This window comes from Fukomys damarensis, unplaced genomic scaffold, assembly GCF_012274545.1.
Source record: "Fukomys damarensis isolate Sample0158 unplaced genomic scaffold, DMR_v1.0_HiC HiC_scaffold_4, whole genome shotgun sequence".
NCBI classification, from domain to species: domain Eukaryota; kingdom Metazoa; phylum Chordata; class Mammalia; order Rodentia; family Bathyergidae; genus Fukomys; species Fukomys damarensis.
Window position 1 is genome coordinate 48,266,827 of NW_022900916.1, and position 18,419 is coordinate 48,285,245.

General features: G+C 40.7%; 1 protein-coding gene across 8 annotated transcripts in view; it reads left to right on the forward strand.

The window, feature by feature from the left end:
- Cttnbp2 (cortactin binding protein 2) overlaps nucleotides 1-18,419 on the forward strand; it is a 306,866-nt gene that overhangs the window by 236,084 nt on the left and 52,363 nt on the right. For all 8 annotated transcript variants that reach the window (XM_010621899.3, XM_033758148.1, XM_010621900.3 and 5 more), the window contains 2 exons: nucleotides 1,382-1,636; nucleotides 18,169-18,286. In XM_010621899.3, the coding sequence (XP_010620201.1) occupies nucleotides 1,382-1,636; nucleotides 18,169-18,286 (373 nt within the window). The remainder of the gene's footprint in view (nucleotides 1-1,381; nucleotides 1,637-18,168; nucleotides 18,287-18,419) is intronic.

The window sequence follows — 18,419 nt, forward strand, 5'->3', positions numbered from 1 at the left end:
GGGACTATCAGACAAACTCCTACTCTTCATAGGGCTTACATAAGGCTGCCATTTAGGCATTGGTGTCTACAACCCAACTGGAACAGCCGTGGGACCCCGGCAGGAACCTGAGAAATCCATTCTAGTTACTCTGCAGCCCTGGTCTTGGGTTGGCCAAGTGAACTTTATCGATGTGAGGTCCAGAATGAGAGAAAAAGCCAGATCATCAGCAGTCAATGTCAGCAAACGATCAGACATCCTCTCATAAATGGAAGTAGCCCCATTTATTGCGTTGTTTCTCTGTCTTCTGTCCCATTATTTAAAGGAAAAAAAATATTGTAACTCACTGAAATATACTTGATCTAACAATATAAAATACTGTGTGACAAATTATATCAAAGAGAATATAAGTTAGAGAATAAAGCCAAAACAGAAGTTAGTTCTTTCATGCAGTAGAATTAAAACAAAGGAGAATGGGTGCCTGTGTAGTACGAAGATCCATCTATGTATAAAAAATGGAAGACTCTATAGATAGAACCACACTACTTGTTGCACTTTTGTGGGTCCTAATCACCGAGCAGTAATGGTAGACCACCCCCCCCAAAATTTCTGATTCAGTAGATCAGAGATAAGGCTTAAGTGTTTGCACATCTAACAGATTCTCAGAGGACACTGATGCTGCTGGTCTGGGGACCATACCTAAGAACCGTTGTTGTAGGAAGGAGTTGCATGTCTCCTGTGACAGCCAGCTAAGTGAGTAATAGAGGCTTCAGAGTAAAAATAGACCCAGTGATTCTAGGTGGAATATTTTCTGAGTTTGTCGTAATCACTTTCCCTCTCTAATCACAGAACACTCAGCAGATTCATAGGTATTCATGAAATGTTTTGGCTTTGTCACATTTTTGGCTTACACGTCTACATTTTCCCTATTATCTGGAATATTTCCTTCTGAAATGGTTGGCGTAAAACTTTTTAAATCATTAAAATTAGGCCATTGTTCTTTAAATAAGACTGGTTTGTAGCAGCATTCTCTAACACATTACTACTAACATAATGCTTACAGTTAAAGAAAAAAACAGGCTAAAGTTCACTTCCTTTTATAATATTAAATTGAGATTCTGAGTTATTGTACATAATCCTCATTTATGAGCCTGGGCAAAACCTCCTCCAGATGATTAATCAGTAGGTGGAAATGATTACAAAACAGCAAGCATGAGTCACGGCAGTGAGAAATGTGGCTGACAGAGGGGAGGAAACTTGACTTCTTAGTGATAGGATTGGAAAGCCTACTTCCCCAGCTCAGACCATGCCCAAGAACATTTAGGGGTGGACTGACTTAGATGAAACTCTTCTCAACATTAATGTTGTTATCAGCCCTTTCCCCCTGGTCATTTTGTTTCAGGATGGCTGGACACCAGTTCACGCAGCTGTGGACACTGGTAATGAGGAAAGCCTGCAGCTTCTTATGTTCCACAGAACACCAGCTAGTGGAAACTCTCAGAGTGAGGAGGAGCCTGAGCCTGCTCTCTGTGCCTTGGATGGAGGAGAAGAGAGTCCTGAAGACACATCCAAGCCTGTTGTTCCTGCAGACCTCATTAACCATGCTGACAGAGAGGGCTGGACTGCTGCCCATATTGCTGCTTCAAAAGGTTTCAAGGTGTGGATGGTGGCAGCTGGCCTTGTCACACAGTTGTAATTTAATGAGTTCCAGAGTGTTTAGCCATTGATTAAATGAATTGAGTAATTGGAGTCTGATTGATACTATACAGAAGATGATGAGCAATTGATATAAATGTACATTTTTCCTATCTTGCATATATTTATGATCAAGGTTATAAGATGTTTTATTTTTAAAAAAATCATTGTACAGTGGAATACAAGCTTAATTTGTTCCATAGTTGTAGAAATTCATTAATTTAGCAATAACACTTTGAGAATTTTGGATTGTCAACAATGTGGTAGCAGAGAGGGAGACTAAAATGGTAGAAGATGATGAGAACAATGGAACTAATGAGACATGTTACTGGCTGTATTCACGGATTAACACAGAATAGATAGGGAAGATGAGGGAACCAAACTGAAAGATAATAGTGATGTTCCAGAGCAAAGAAAACAGAGCAAACAGGATGTGGCTTCATATATGCTAAATATAAATGCTTTGATTTGTTCTTTCTAAATGGAAATATCTAGAGATGTGTGTTTGGAACATCTGCTTGGGTAACTTACTATCTACTGCAAAAACTGTTTATTTTGGACAGTGGCTTTCAAAAAGTGAGTAAAATTATGATTTAATTTGGTGCTTTTTACCTGTAGGTTTTTTCCACTTCACCCTTTAATCATAAAGATACAAAAGTTCTGAGAACTTGGTGTCTGTGTTTAGTGATTTAAATGAAATGCAATAGTATTGGACATAAAAGTGTTTAGGAAAACAAAAATGGAAAATGCGAATAGTTTAATCTTAAAAATACACAGTTATTCTAAAACTCATTCAGTGGTGGAGAGGTGCAAGGAGCGGGTACTTTGCAACCTAAAGCCACCTCATAAAAGGCAATCCCTGTAGAGCGAGTTGTGCTTGCACTCAGAAGGCAGAGAAAAAAAGAAAAGAGAAATTAAAAGAAAACCTGTGCATCCTTAACCTCTGATGCATTTAGCTGCTGAAGTTCTCTTGGTGGGGGTGGGGGTGAGTTACCCTTCAGAGGAAGGCAGTCATGTTGTTACTACTGTGCTTCTTCATTGTAACTCCTTCATTATGAATTCCTTATTAGCACTAGGGTTTTGATGATCAAAAATGGTATCTTATCCTGATTCCCATGATGCTAGCAAGGAGTAGTTAGTTGCTCTGTCACTCCTGAGTAAGGGAAATAGGACCACTTTCTCCCATAGAGTATGACTGTGATGGTTAAACTTGGAAAGCACTCAGGAGATTGGTGGAACATGCTTTTACGTGTTTCTGTGTGAGTCATGGGAGCATGACTCTGAGTACTCATCTGGTCCCTTGCCTCTTTCTTCCTGGCTTTGCTCCTCTACTCTGCTTCCCAACCACACTGAACATCTGTTCCGTCATGTCCTGCTATGTTGTTTCTGCTTGAAGTCAGGCAACCATAGATTGAATCTCCTGAATCCGTGAGACAAATTAAACCTTTCTTTTAGATTGAAAGTGTTGGGTATTGTGTCCCAGGAATGGGAAGCTAATAGAAAATTTGGTACCTGGAGGGGGTCATTACGTTGACTGTACCTGATCATGTTATTTACAAGCATTTGCAACTGGTTTGTAGGGGTAATTTGAAATACTGGAAGAAGAGCCTGGTGGGTGATTCTGTCTGGAGCTCAGAGACCAAAATACTGTTAGGAATGCACACAGTGCATGCCATCTCAGGAAGTTTCAACTGGGAACAAGAGATTGAACTAGCAATTGGACTAGAGGTCATGTGTGTTATTCTCTGGCAGAAAATTTGTCTGTATTCTGCTCATGTCTTGAGATTTTGTGGGAGAATGAGAATGAGCGCAGTGGACTAAATGACTGGCAGATGAAATTCCAAAGCACCCCAACATTTGGTTTGTAGCATGGGCAATCCTGGTTGCTTTTAACTAGATTTATAGTGAGAATTGGGTATAATAATCACAGCATAACAATTTGAAAAGCTTAAATTAGGACTGAAAGAAACTGTTATGGTTTAGAACTAGAATGTCACCCAAAAATCTTCTGGTTTCAGAAGTCATGCTGATTGGGAGAAGTATGACAGTGGGGTTTTGCCTTTGGGGAGTTTATATTTCTCTTCAGCTTCCCTCTTCCCTGTTTCCTGGCTGCCATAAAGTGAGCAGCATGCTTCCACTGAGCCCTTCTCCCATGCTGTTTCTGCCTTGGAGATAACCAATCATGGACTGAGACCCCCAAATTGTTAGTCAGATTAAAACTATGTCACATGAGATGGTTACAGAAGGATAGTAATTCAGGGAGTAAAAATAATTTACCAGCAGATGGGAGGTAGGAAAGACAAGAGTTTATTTAGATCATAGAACACTGTCAAGAGGGACCGTCAGTGGGTGAGGTTCCGAGAATCACAGTGTCTCTATTAGGGGTTTTAAAAGAGCTTGAGGATATAGAAAAAGGGTCTAGAGAGTGATTGCAATTATCTTAGGAATGTCTTTTCCTGTATTATTTAGCATGTACTAGATTTTCAGGGAGCTACATCTTTAGGGAACACGTGCATTGTGTTTAAAATATTTACAATTGTAATTTTTAACAAGACCGTTTTCTCTGGCTTACAGAATTGTCTTTTAGCTTTAGTGAAAAAGTCTTTATGTACTGTTCAGTTGGGACTCATTGGGAAGAATGAATAGGCCTTAATTACATCAAAGGTTTGTTTTGATCTCGTGAACTTTTGATCAGTGTTGTTTTCTTATGAACATTTGCTAAGAGCAGGATGGCCTATGTGGGAGCTGGATGGCTTTAACATGAGTTCTGTTGCTAAGGGTTTTAACATTTTTGTTGCCAATGGCCAGCCACTATACTCTCTTCCATTATGGGTTATAGGTTTTGAATATTTTTTCTCAGCCACAAGGAAGGTAACTAATACAGAAAACTTGTATCAGAGGTAATTGCTGGGACCACACTGATCATGTAGTTTGGAAGCCTTTGGAACTAGTTCAAGGAAAGAACTTGAAAAAGTTTGGAAATGCAGGACTAGAAAACCCCAGAATGCCATAAGAAGAGCTTGCTGAATGATTCTAGTTGGAGCTCAGAAGACCATAGTGTTGCTATCAATGCAAACGGTGAAGGCCAGGCTCACAAGGTTTCAGTTAAGAACAAAGTCTCTAGTGGAAACTGGTCTATAGGCCATGTATGTTAGATTCTGGCCAGGACTTTGTCTACATTTTGCTCATGTTTCTGAGATTTCCTAACACTAAGGATGGTAGATTAGTCTGGTGAAGAAAATTTCCATCTTATCCAGCTACGGCATAGGTACTGTTTTCTTCTTCTGTCCCAATTTATAGTGAGAATGAGGGGGCAAAGCAGAGCAGAAAAACTTAAGAAGTAAATTTTGGCTAAGTAGGAAGTGTATGTAAATTTGGGCCCAAAGAGAATGTGGTTTCTTGAAAAGATTAACATTAAAGAGTGGCCAACTATTTTTCATCAAGACAACAGGAAAGATTGAAGATATCTGAGGAAATGGCCGGCCTTCACCAATTGCAAGCTCAAGAAAATAAAAGAGTATATTCCTTTGAAATATTTGCTTTGAGTAGAGAGCCCCAGGGTACCTTGCTCATTCAGGGCCTATGAGGAATATATTTCCCAAAGTTTAGCTATCGAGGCACTCGGAGACCTCTACAGCTATGGTCCAAGGGGGCCTGGCTACCTCTCTAGTTTGTAGCAGTCCTTAGTATAATCTAGGAGGTGCTGGTTTTTCAGGCATGCAGAATGCAAGATTTGTGGGGTTTGTGAGGCTTCCACTCAGATTTCAAAGGAAGGCCTGGGAAGCCAAGATTATGACCCTAAGAGAACACTGTGAAGCCATGAGAGTGAAGCCAAACAGAAAGGGTAAACCCCCAGAGGCTGGAGTTGCCAAGAGCATGGATTGTTTGCTAAGAAAGGTCACAGGCAATGAGAGGAGGCAGCCTGAGAGAGAAGCCCTGTGGGCTGTAGCCAGTGAGGCCACCAGAGTGGTGCTGCACAAGCCCTTTGGAACTCACATCTCATACAACCTGCTCTTGGGTATTAGATATACAGGATTTAATGTTTGCCTAGCTGGGTTTTTGTCTTGCTTTGGTTTGAATCCATTCTATCTCCTTATTTCTCCCTTTTGAAACAGGAATATTTATTCTATACCATTACAAAATGGCAGTAATTAGTTTCTTTTTGCTTTTACAACTAAGAGTTTGCCAAGAGTCTCAGAGGAGAGTTTGGACTTGGACTTTTTAGTACTTCTGGAACTGTTAAAACTTTGATGACTCTTTGTGATGGGTATACGCATTTTCAGACCTGGGGTAGAATATTATGGTTTAAGCTCTGGAATATTCCCCCAAGGCTTTATGGGTTCAGAGTGGGGCTTTTAGAATGTGATTGGAAGATAGAGGAACTATACTAATTGTTGGATTTATCCATTGATGGATTCACAACTAAATGTGCTGTTAGGACTTGGGCCTAGTTGGAAGAAGTGTGTCACTAGGGCATGCATCTAGAGGATATGTCTTATTCCCTGGGGGTCCTCTCTGTTTTCTCTTTGCTTCCTGGCTACCATGAGGTAAGCAGATTTCTTCTACCATACCCTTTTACCATATAATTTCTGCATTGGAGCTGGCTGACCATAGATAGAAACCCCCAAACCCCAAACCAGACCTCTCTTTTAAGAACTATGGGCACCAAATATTTTTTCCCCAGCAACCAGAAAGCTAACTAATAAAAGGATCATAGGTAAACTTGGGACCATTGGAGGTATGCTTGCTAGATAGATTAACACTATTAAAACGAAACCAAGTACTTAATACATGGAGAAGGAGAAAAATACCTTGAGGGCATCTCAGAAATGAGGGAGACTCTGCTCCTCACAGACTCAAGGGCAAATAAGTATAAACTTTTCATTTGAGAGGAGAGACTTGGGCCCTCTGCTATAGAGGAGCTGCCTCAGGAATTGGTTCCCTGATATTAATTTTACTGTGCTCTGCCATCCAGGCACTCTGAGGCTGCTGCAGCCATGGTCCAAAGAGAAACAGCAACTGTTCCCCTGATAGCAGACCTTAACATTGTTCATGTGATACTGTCTTCCACCCAAATGTTAAAGGAAAACTGGGAGGCCAGGCAAGAAACCCTTTAGTGGGGAGTTTGTGAAGCTGTGACATCAAAGCTGAAGGTGGAGTTGAGATCTCAGGAAGCTAGACATGCCAGAAACATGGAGTAGCTGCTTAAGAAGACTGCAGCTGTGAGGTGAGCCAGCCTTGAAGAAAGTCGTTTGGTCTACAGTGGGCAAGGCCATAGGGGTAGAGCTTCCCAAGCCCTTTGGAACACACATTTTAATCACCGTGTACCTTGGATCTTGGAACCACTGAGATTTAATGTTTGTTTATGCTGGGTTTTGGTCTTGTTCTAGTCAATTTTTTTTCAATACCCCATGTCAGTGACGGTGAACCTTTTAGAGCTTTTAATGGTACAAACAGCCCCCTGCGGCACTTGTGCCTAGAGGTTCACCATCATTCCCCTAGGGCTTTTTTGGAATGGGTATGTTTGCTCTATTCCATTGTTCGTAGGATTATGTAACTTGTTTTTCATTTTTACAGAGATTCATAGCTGTAAGTTTTTCTTGAATCTCAGAAGAGACTGAGCCTTGATTGATTTTTAAACAGTGTTGGAACTATTGAGACTTTGAAAAGAGATTTTTTTGGGGTGTTTTCAGTTATATACAAGATAGTTGTATCATGTTAGGCAGACTTATGAACCTTATGTTTGGGGATTAAATATCGTTTAAGTAGCTATATTTAGGGATCAAATAGAAAAGAGGTGGGATGTGATGGTTAAGCTCGACTGTATCCATTTGATTGGAGATGCCTAGGGGATTGGTGGAGCATACCTCTGGGTACACATGCCATCACCATATCTAGTCCCCCTCCCCTTCCTCTACTGCTCACTTGCTCTGCCTCCAGGCTTTCATAAACTAAGTATATTTGTTGTGCCACACCTTTCTGCCATGATGTTTTTGCCTTGGCCCTAGCTGACCTTGGACTGAACCCCCTAAAACCAGGAAACAAATTAAACCTATCGTTTAAATAGTGAAATGTTATGGGCCAGGAATTAGAGAGAGAGAGAGAGAGCGAGAGAGCGAATGTTAGATATTGTGTCCCAGCAACAGGAAACCAATACAGTGACTCTTGTATTATTTTACTTTAAGAAGCTGTGATGGATTTTTGACATGAGAGGCTTTAAAACGTGATTGACAGCATTCATACACTGCTAACCTTTTAAAATAATACATTTTCTTTAGCCCTGAAGTGGACATGAGAGAGAGAGAGAGCGAGAGAGCGAATGTTAGATATTGTGTCCCAGCAACAGGAAACCAATACAGTGACTCTTGTATTATTTTACTTTAAGAAGCTGTGATGGATTTTTGACATGAGAGGCTTTAAAACGTGATTGACAGCATTCATACACTGCTAACCTTTTAAAATAATACATTTTCTTTAGCCCTGAAGTGGACATCTGATCCTTTAGTCTATGCTCTTCATTTTATGATTAGGACATTTAAGCCCTACAGGTTTTAATAGATGGAAGTTGGGAATAAAGCCAGGTTGCCTGATTTGATTACCTTGATCTTTTTCCAGTGGCTAAGGTATCTCTGTAAATCACTGTCTAATTTTTCACAGTCGGAGCACCTCTCTCTCAAGATGGCCTGTGACCTGCTCCAGCAGAAGTGCTGAAGGTTACACCTTTATTTTACTCACTTTGCAAAAATAGCTAAATTCTTAATAAAACTCTACTCTACCATGAGACTGGACACCGTAAAGTCCTGTAACTGAAAAAAGTTAAGGAGGTTTTCTGAATTTGAGCATCTCTGTCATTGAATGAAGCACAGATACTTAGAGGTTTTTGTTTTTTTGTTTTTTGTTTTAATCTGTGGAATTGTGTGGATTTCTGACTATAGGAGAGAGTAGGTCATACTTTTAGCAACAAACCTGTGACTTCATGACATTCATACTCTTGCTCTGTTTCGCTGGGTTGTTTAATATATTAATTAATACAAACTCTTCTCTCCCTGGACTTCCAGAATACTTCTTTTTTTTCCTTTTCCTTTGACTTCACTCTGTCAACTTCTCAGCTCCCTTCACATCTGCCACCTCCTGTTTTTAAAGAGCTGATCTAGTTTTTTAAATTTAACTGCAGTGTCTGCAATAAATAGTCCCAAATGCCTGTCTCCACAGCTAACTTTTTACCTTTACTTTTTAAAATATCTTCAGGACATTTATTTCCCACATCCTGCAGATCATGTCTAGGCAGACCCACTGCCTAGTCAGACAATGGCTCACTTGTTGCCAGCCTTAAGTCCTTGCATCGTGTTAGGGTTGTGGTCTGACTGATGTGTTGTTGGCCTGCAACCTTCGAAGTCAGATATTTCCTCTTACCCTGTAGCAGCCACCGGGTTGTCCAGAAGGCTTCTATGAATTAGATGTGTTCAGAGGTCCTCATAGAGCCCCAACATTTGCATTCCTCCTCCCTGTGTTTTGGTTAGAAAGAAAACAGGGTTGTAGGAATTTTTGAAGTTCTTCCTTGCCACACAGATCTGCATAATTGATTTAAAGAGAGAAAAGTTATTTAACATGCCTGCAAAAAACCAAGTTATGGAACTAGGTGTTAATCTGAATAAATACAAATCCTTTTTTAAAATTCTATATAATTACAGTGGTGCCTTGGTTCATGAACTTAAATATCCCATGATCCTGGAAAAGATGGCCGCATTTGTGTTTACGTGAGAAAGATGGCCGCAGTCATGTTCATCACCTGATTTGGAGTTCAAAAGCAATAGCATTTGCCAAACACTTCTGTTTGCAAACCAGATTGTTCACAAGCGAAAGCATTCATGAACCAAGGTACCACTGTGTTTCCTTTAGTTTTTAGTTAAATTATTTTTGAAAATGCCAGACCATGTCTAAACAAAGGGAAGGATTTTTCAAAACACTCATTCCAGTGAATTGAGTCATTGCCTTCTTCTGGGCAGTGGGGATTGAGATGCAAAACCCTAAAGGGAGCATAAATTTATTCAGCCAGAGTCATGCTCCACCCCTCACACGAGGCATAAACTTCTTATATCTTCCACTTATACCTTGCGTGCATCTGGGTTTAGGCCCTTTTTCTCCTTTCCTCCCTCTGTCCTTTTTCGCTGAGTAATCATGTTGATCCCCAGAATATAATCTCTAGGGATTCTTATAGTTTATCCATGGTGCTACTATATATTTCCGAGACCATCCACAAATGTCCTGTCTGGGAAGCTCACAGCTGACAGGGCATCTCCTGGATGATGTGGGAGAAACTTTGCAGTTTGCCCAGAGTGGCCCCACCTGACAGTTCGTTGTGTCCATCACCACTCAGACGCTGCCCGGAGCAGCCCTGGACTTCTGCTGTGCAGATGGCGTTCCGCGTCCTCTCCAAGTCTCCACACCTGCAGTATCCATCCCTGCGCTGCCGTGTGAGGGGCCTTCCCAACGGGTGAAGGCTGTGATGGAACTTCCCTGCTTCACATCTTTCTAGGGCTCTGCCAATGAGCATAAGACCCTAACCCTTGCATGATGGCCCAGCACCTTCTGCTGGCCTCTGTGCGCTTCTGTCTCTTCACCCTTCCTGGTGCACAGTGCTGTAGCCATGCAGGGAAGGCCCCTATGTGTTCATCCAACGCTTTCTCTCCTCTCCCTGTCTTTACGTCTGCTGTTCCCATTTCCTCAAGTGGCTCCCTCCCCTGTTCCTCCTTCCAGCAGAGGTCTTGGCTCCTGTGACTTAGGTGTTCCCAGCACACCTCTCTGCCCTTCACGTAGGGGGCTTGTGCTTCATTGTTACTGTGTGCCTTCGTCCTTTCCGCCGCCTCTGAAAAATTACTGTTTTGTCTTTGAGTGAATGGGCTATGGCAGTTCTTTCATAAGTGGTCTCTCTACCCTCTTCCTTTCCAACATACCTTACATGTACGATCATCAGCTTTTAGAATAGAACCAGTCATGGCACTTTTCTACCTAAACACATTACTGTGCCTATACAGAAAAGCCTGCAAACTGCTTGGGACTCAGCCCTTCACAGATTCCACCTGACTCTGTCTTTGGACTCACCTACATCTACTGTCTTGCTTATGCCAAAGCTTCCCACCCTACCAGCTTTCCTCTTGCTACAAAGCCATGAGTACAAGCCCACACGCCTGTGCCGTTCTCGACACTTAGCTGGGCCTTATCTATGCTTTTACAAGCTGTTTTTGATTTTTTTTCCCTCTACCCCATCTCAGACTGTTGGCTCCTGGCCTTGACTTTGATTTTGTCTAATCTCCTTGGCATCTCGTTTCTCATTTCTTCCTGAAGGACCATGGCAGAAATTTCTTATCATTCTCTTGACATCTCTTTTGCCCTTTCTCTTAATGGATCCCTGTGTTTTCCTCTGGGCCCAAGATCATCGACTTAAAGACTACACTGTCCAACCCCCATTGCAGATAACTGTGGCTATGAACCTAAATTCTGGCACATGGTATGTGAGTGAAAATGAAAATTGAAGCCTAAGCTGTACTTTTTAAATCTCTGTGATAGCAGATATATCAGAATATGCTGTTGATTTTAGGCCATCAGCCCAAAATGTAATGCTGGGTGCCCCACTCCAGTTGTGGGTGGCTTTTGTGGGTGGCCTGGATGGAATGAATATACAAGGACAGAAAGCTGCTTCACTACTTAGGACAAGCTTAACTTGTCCATTGAGATCCCTGGGTAGGACACCCTGCCCAGTTCTAATTTTAGTCATTGGTGTCGTAGGATTTGACCTCTTCAAAGAATCCCATCCAGCAAGGAGGGAAGGGACATAGACACTTCTTTCCATCTCTCCCACTACTCCTACTCCATGAAGTAAAATTTTACTCTCATCACATCCATAGCTCCTTTGATAAGGTTTGGATTAGTATCCCCTAAAGGCCCCTGTGGTCAAAGCTTGGACACAAGCCTGTTGCACGATTGAAAAGTATAGGGACATTTAAGAGATGGCACTGGAGCGGGCCTTGCAGTCACATAGAGGAGGTCATGTGGGCCATGTCTTTGAAGTAGATATTAGGATACTGGTCCCTCTTCCTCTTTTTGCTTTCTGGTCAGTATTGCCTGAACAGCTCTGCTCCCTCATTCAGCCCCCAACAGCACTAACCAGCCATGGAGTGAAACCTATGAAACTGTGAGTTTACACTAACTTTTCCTTTTTCTAGTTGATTATCTCACGTATTTGTTGCAGTAACAGAAAGTTTACTAATACCTCCCCTTCTTATATTAGTGCACATTTGTAATACAAAATAGTGCTGTTCATTTTGGGGAACTGGAACATGCATATAACATATCTGGGTCACTGTGAATCCCTTTCCTCTCCTCCCTTTCCTTACTCTTTCCCTGTCCTCTTTCCCATCCCAAGTCTCCCTTCTCTTTTCTTACCTCCCATTTATTTGCTTGATTGATTGTTTAGGTATCTCATGGAGGAGAAAACACCCAATGTTTAACTTTAAGTCTATCTTATTTCCCTTAGCAGGATGATATCAAACTTCATCCACTTTCCTACAAAAGATACGATTTCATTTGTCTTTGTGGCTGAGTAATATTCCATTGTGAATATGTACCACATTTTCTTTATTCATCTGTTGAAAGGCATCTAGGCTGTTTCCGGACCTTAGCTTTTGTGAATTGCATGGCTGTAAAAATGGGTATACATGGATCACTGTAGTATGATGTTTTCAATACACCCAGGAGAGGGGGAGTTGGGTCAGAGTGTGTTTCTATTTTTAGTTTTTTGAGAAATTTCCATATGATTTTTATAACGGTTGTACTAATTCATATTTCCACCAACAATATATAAGCCTCCCCACACCCACACATACACACCTCAACCCTCCATCCATATTCTCTTAAGAATTCATTGTTTTTTTCTTTTTTTGGTACCGGGGATTGAACTCAGGTCCTTGCGCTTGCAAGGCAGGCCACCGAACCGCTGAGCTAAATCCCCAGCCCGTTTTTTCTGTTCTTGAAGATAGCCATTCTGACTGGGGTAAGATGAAATCTCAAAAGTTTTTTTGACTTGCATTTCCCTCATGGCTAAAGATGGCCTTTGCACTGAAGCACATCCCCAGCCTGTTTTTTTATTTTGAAACAAAATAAGATTTTCACTATGTTGCTATATTGTCCAGGCTGGGCTAGAATTTACAATCCTGTCTCAGCCTCCAAAAGCTCTAGGATTGCAGGATGCACTACCTTGCCCAACAAGTGTCTAGTTTTTTCATTGGATCATATGCTTTTTAGGGGTTCATTACTTTTTTGTTGTTTGAGACAGCGTCTCGTTATATAGTTTAGGATGGTCTTGAACTCACTATGTAGCCTAGACTGGCCTAGCAATCCTCCCACCTCAGCATGCAGAGTCCTAGGATTCAGGGGTTAATTTCTTTTTTTTTTTTTTAATTTTTTTAATATGGTCTAGATAATTGGGATAGATTCTACTCTGTCAGAAGGAGTAGGTAGCAAAATGGTCTAGATTGTGTCTTCACTCTATTGATTGCTTGCTGTGGAGAAGTTTTTAATTTACAGAAGCTTTGTAATATAGTCCCATTGTTGATTCTTCTTCTTATTTCCTATGCTATTGGATGGAAGTCTAGCCAGGAACTAAGTAGCCTATGCCTGCAGCTGCAGGTGTTTCCCCTATGTTATCTTCCAGAAGTTTCAAAGTTCTGTTTTTGTATCTAGATCTTTAATCCGTTTTGATTTGACAGGTTGAGGTCTAGGGATCTTATTGCAGTCTTCTAATAGTAGATATGCAGGTTCCCAGCACCATTTGTTACAGAGGCTATTTTCTCACCAATGTATATTTTTGGCTTTTTTGTCAAAAATCAGATGGCTGTAAGTATGTGGATTTGTTTCTTTGTCTTTGATTCTATTTCATGACTCTGCATGCTGTTTTGTTTCATTTTGTGCCAATGCCATGTTGCTTTTGTATCTGTCGCTTTGTAGTATAACTTAAAGTCTGGTACTGTGATGTAATCAGCTTTACTCTTTTTGCTCAAGGATTCTTTTTGTTTGTTTGTTGTGTCTGGCTGTACTGGGGATCAAACTCAGGACTTTACACTTGCCCGGTAGGCTTGCCACCAGTGAGCCATATCCCTGGCCCATTTTGAGTCTTCTTAAATTTCATATGAATTTTAGGACTGTTTTTTCTAGTCCTGTGAAGAATGTTCTTGGCATTTTAATAGGGATTGTATTAAATCTACAGATCACTTATGCTAGTATTGCTGTTTTTATATTAGTTCTTCCAAGAACAAGGGATGTCTTTCCATTTTTCTAGTGTCCTCTTCAATGTCTTTCTTCAGAGTTCTATAATCTTTATTACACAAGTCTTTTACTCCCTTGGTTAGGTTGATTCTTAAGTATTTTTTTGAAGCTATTGTGAATGGAATTGTTTTCCTGATTTTTGTTATCTTAGCTACCTTTCCTGTTGCTGAGAAAAATATTCAATACTCAAAGTTAAAGGAAGAAAGGTTTATTTGGTTCACAATTTGCAGAAGATTCAGCCCATAGTCGGCTAGCTCCAAGGCAGGGTAGCTTGGTAGAAGGGCATTGCAGAGGAGAAACAGTTCATGGTAGGCAGAAGGCAGCAAAGCAGTGAAGTATTAAAGCAGCTCATTTTTATCCTTTTATATCCATCCAGGCTACCCACAACCAGAGTGGGACACCCTTCCCAGCGTGGCGCCCTAAATCCCAGCATCACACATCCTAATCCAGCCACCGTCAGAATTCCCCATTTATGACCACATGATGTCTGGGTGGGGGGGTCATCTAGATACAAGCAATAATATTTGTCTTGGTGAGTTCATTATCAGTGTATAGGATACTAATGATTTTTATATGTTGATTGTGTATCCTGTACACAACTTTCCTATATATCCCCTTTCCCCTGTTTATATCTTTATGATATTGCACTCTTCCTTGATACATGGAACTCTTACCTTATTCATCAACATGACCTTTGGCCTTGACATAGTCCTTGACACAGAGGAGCCGTGAAGTTGCCATAAATGAGTACTAAATCTGTCATATAATAATATGTTGATCATCCGTGGACTACATACATGACAGTAATCCCAACTTAGTTTGTGAAAAGACATTCTCTGATGTTTTCACAATGTAAAATCATCTAACACATTTCTTGTAATATGTCCCTGTGGTTCAGCAATAAATGATCGTACTGGCAAGGTACAGAAGTGCTCAAATTGTATCTTTAGCCATTGTTAAGTGTCAGTGGGTCACAGTGTTCATCTACTTTGTGTTCCCCATGTAGTTAGCCCAGCACTATAGAATTTGTTCATGTTGCATTGTTTGGGTATGTATTGCTCTCACGGGCACTGACATTTTGTGCTTCCTTTAAGAGAAAGTTGCTGCTTATATTTATTCTCCATTGCCCTTCCTGACTGTAGTGCACATTAGAAACAACCCACTTTGAAGGTCACAAATCAAAGCATCTTAATTTGGGAGACTAGCAAACTTGTACCTTTTATCTTTCTGTTTGTAATTTGAAGTAACAGCCTTAGAATAATCTTCAGCTCAGTTGCAGTTGATGTGTTGTCATAACTCATCAGCTAACTGAATATTGGGACTATTTTCTAATTAGTGATGATGAGGTTGATTATTAATAAATCATGGTTGCTCATCAATATTGAGAGTACATGCCTAGAATATAAGTGTCTTATGCCTTCCATTTAAATCACATAAGAACCCAATGAGATACAGATATTTGAATCACAGTTAAGGAAACTAAAGCCAAAAAAAAAAAAATGTCAGAAGCTTTACAATGGCTGCAGACATGATCATTTATGTTGGCACAATCAGAGTCCAAAACTACTTTGGCTCTTACCCTGTTTTACTACAAGAATTAACTTAATAATAGTATGTTATTTTTATCTCTTCTCATTTTGGAAATATACCAAATTTAGTTCTCAGATTGCATTCTGTGTAAACCTCTTATAGTTAATTTCTCAATGTTGTCTGAGTTTCTACTGTTTGTTTCATTTACTGGATTGATAAGAATTATTATTTACATACTTCATTTTGTTTTGTGTAATTACTTCACCTAGTGATTTCTTCATTCTGAACTGTAGTCAGACTTTGATGTTGTACAGATCCCTCCACCTGAACAGGAGCAGACAATAAGAAACAAGGGTCCCAGGTTCTATTTTCAGGAAGGCAGATTCTCTTTGCCGAAGGGTCTCTTCATTGCGCCCCTCTATCTTTTGGTCCCAGTGCCTTATTTGCCATCTCTGTACATCCAGAACATTTCTGTATATCATCGCTTCTCCCATCTCAGATTATCACTGTCTTCTGTCCAAATTTCACTTCATTGGTGGTTTTAGTTCACTCTGTTTTTCTTTCTGGTCATTAGGGGTATCCTGTACTTTCTTGTGAAGTCATTATTGCATTTCAAAGTACTGTGTTTTGGTGAAAGTATGACACATCTGGCATTCACAGACTCAGGGAGTAGGAATTGATTGAGCCTCTCTCCCCTCCCTCTCTCCCTTCTTCCTACCTTCCCTTCTTCCTTCTTCATCAGGGTCTTTCTATACAGTGCAAGTTGGCCTTGAACTCATTATATTTTCCAGGCTGTCCTTGAACTCACTGTCCTCCTGCCTTTGGTTCCTGAGGGCTGGGATTACAGGCATATGCTCCACACCAGGCTTGATACAGCTCCTGCTGAAAGCTTTTTGTGTATATACTAACATAGAACAGAGGCCTGACCTGTGCCCCGCAGTCTGGTGCACATACATAAATTCCCATGTGTGTTCCACAGTGCTGCAGTGCTCACGGCAGAACTCAAGTGTCTGTCAGTAAGTGAGTGGAGAAGTATAGTGCAACATTCACACTGGAATACCACAGAGTGATTCTTTTCATGGTACTGTGGATTGAACTCATTTTGCACTAAGCTATGTCCCCAGTCCTTTTTACTTTTTATGTTGAGACAAGGTCTTGCCATGTTCCCGGGCCAGCCTCTAACTTGCATTCCTCCTGCTTCAGCCTCGTGAGTAGCTGGGATTACAGACATGTGCCACCATGCCTGACAACAGTAATAATTTGTAAAAGACAAGGTGAATTATGAGTACTCCTAACCCGTGGAGGGGTCTTAGAGACATTATGTCAGATGAAAATGCAATTATAAAAGTACACCTGAAGTATGATTCCATTTATATTGAGATAAAAAGAAGATGAATCAATCCCTGATATTAGAAGTCAAAACGGGTATAGTGAGTGGCAGGGAGTTCGGGATTGCGATGAGGCACGTAGCAGCTTCAGTGCTGCCTTCCATACGTGGGTTCCCTTCCCAATGATACAGCATGCTGTGCTGCTTTGGTGGATGACGCTACCTGGTTTACGGTGCTGTCAGAAGCGCGAGTCGGCGGTGCACGTGTGTTTAAGGGAGCAGCGGGAAGTGCAGTGCTTGTTTTGGTCATTAGTTTTCATTGTTTCTGGCCAATTTATTTTTCTAATCCCTATGGGAAATAAGTAAACAAATTACGAAGTGGTACAAGTTATTATGACAGTTCCTTGGTAAATAACCTGATGTAATATCCATATTTATTACCTTTTACAATGGATTTGAAAAATTACAGAGAATTAAGGCATTTACAAAACTCAATGACATGATGCTCATATTTTTAAAAAATAGGGCAGCATAAGATTTTAAATGTAAATGTGTTTTGGGGGGACTCCTGGACAGAGTTGTTAAGAGTCGTGCAGTTATGGAGCAAGCACTTTGTAGTCTAAAAGGCAGCAAGCAGCCTCCACTTGTACCACAAATCTTTTTTTCTTTGTATTGTCAAATTATTGTAAAAGGATACTGTCTGCTGAAGTCAATATGGTTTTTAATTTCACTCTGCAAACCCAGTGATGAGTAAACTCTTTTTTTTTCTTGTAACCTGAGAGCCTGACATATGAAAAATGATTCGCAATTAAATGTACTGTACGCTGGGGATAGGGTGTAGTTCAATGGTAAAGCACTTTCTTAGCGTGTCTGTGGCCTGGGCTTGATCTCAAATACAGAAAAAAAGAAAAGTACATAGATGTAGCACTTGGTAATGTGAATTTTTAGGCATTGTTTAGATTAATTTGACATCAGTCTCTATATTTTAGTTACTGGAACTGAAGTAAGATTTTTAGTTGTGATTTTTTTTTTTCTGATATCAGGGTTTGAACCCAGGGCCTTCACACTGAGCTACAGCCCTAGTCTTTGCTTATTTTTTAAGACACTAAGTTATTAAGTTGCCCTGGCTGAAATCAAACTTGTAATCCTCCTGCCTCAGTTTCCCAGAAAGCTAGGATTAGAGGTGTGCACCAAGGTGCCAGGTTCGAGCTGTCAATTTTCGATTGGCTTGCCACACGCAACTGGATTTTCACTTGAGCTTTGTAATCAAGTTAATTAATTTGTGCTTGGAGGTGATAGAGCTCTTGTCTTTACAGAATTGCCTAGAAATCTTGTGTAGGCATGGAGGACTCGAGCCAGAGAAGAGGGACAAGTGCAATCGAACTGTGCATGATGTTGCCACCGATGACTGCAAGCATTTGCTGGAGAATCTGAGTGAGTAACATGCAGAACTGCCTGTTCCTCCTGCCTCTGTGTCTGCAGGGCCTCTGGGATAATGGAAAATATATTAACCCAAATTCACTTTCCTTATCCTCCTCTTAACTTCTTTTGATCCCTTACTATTACA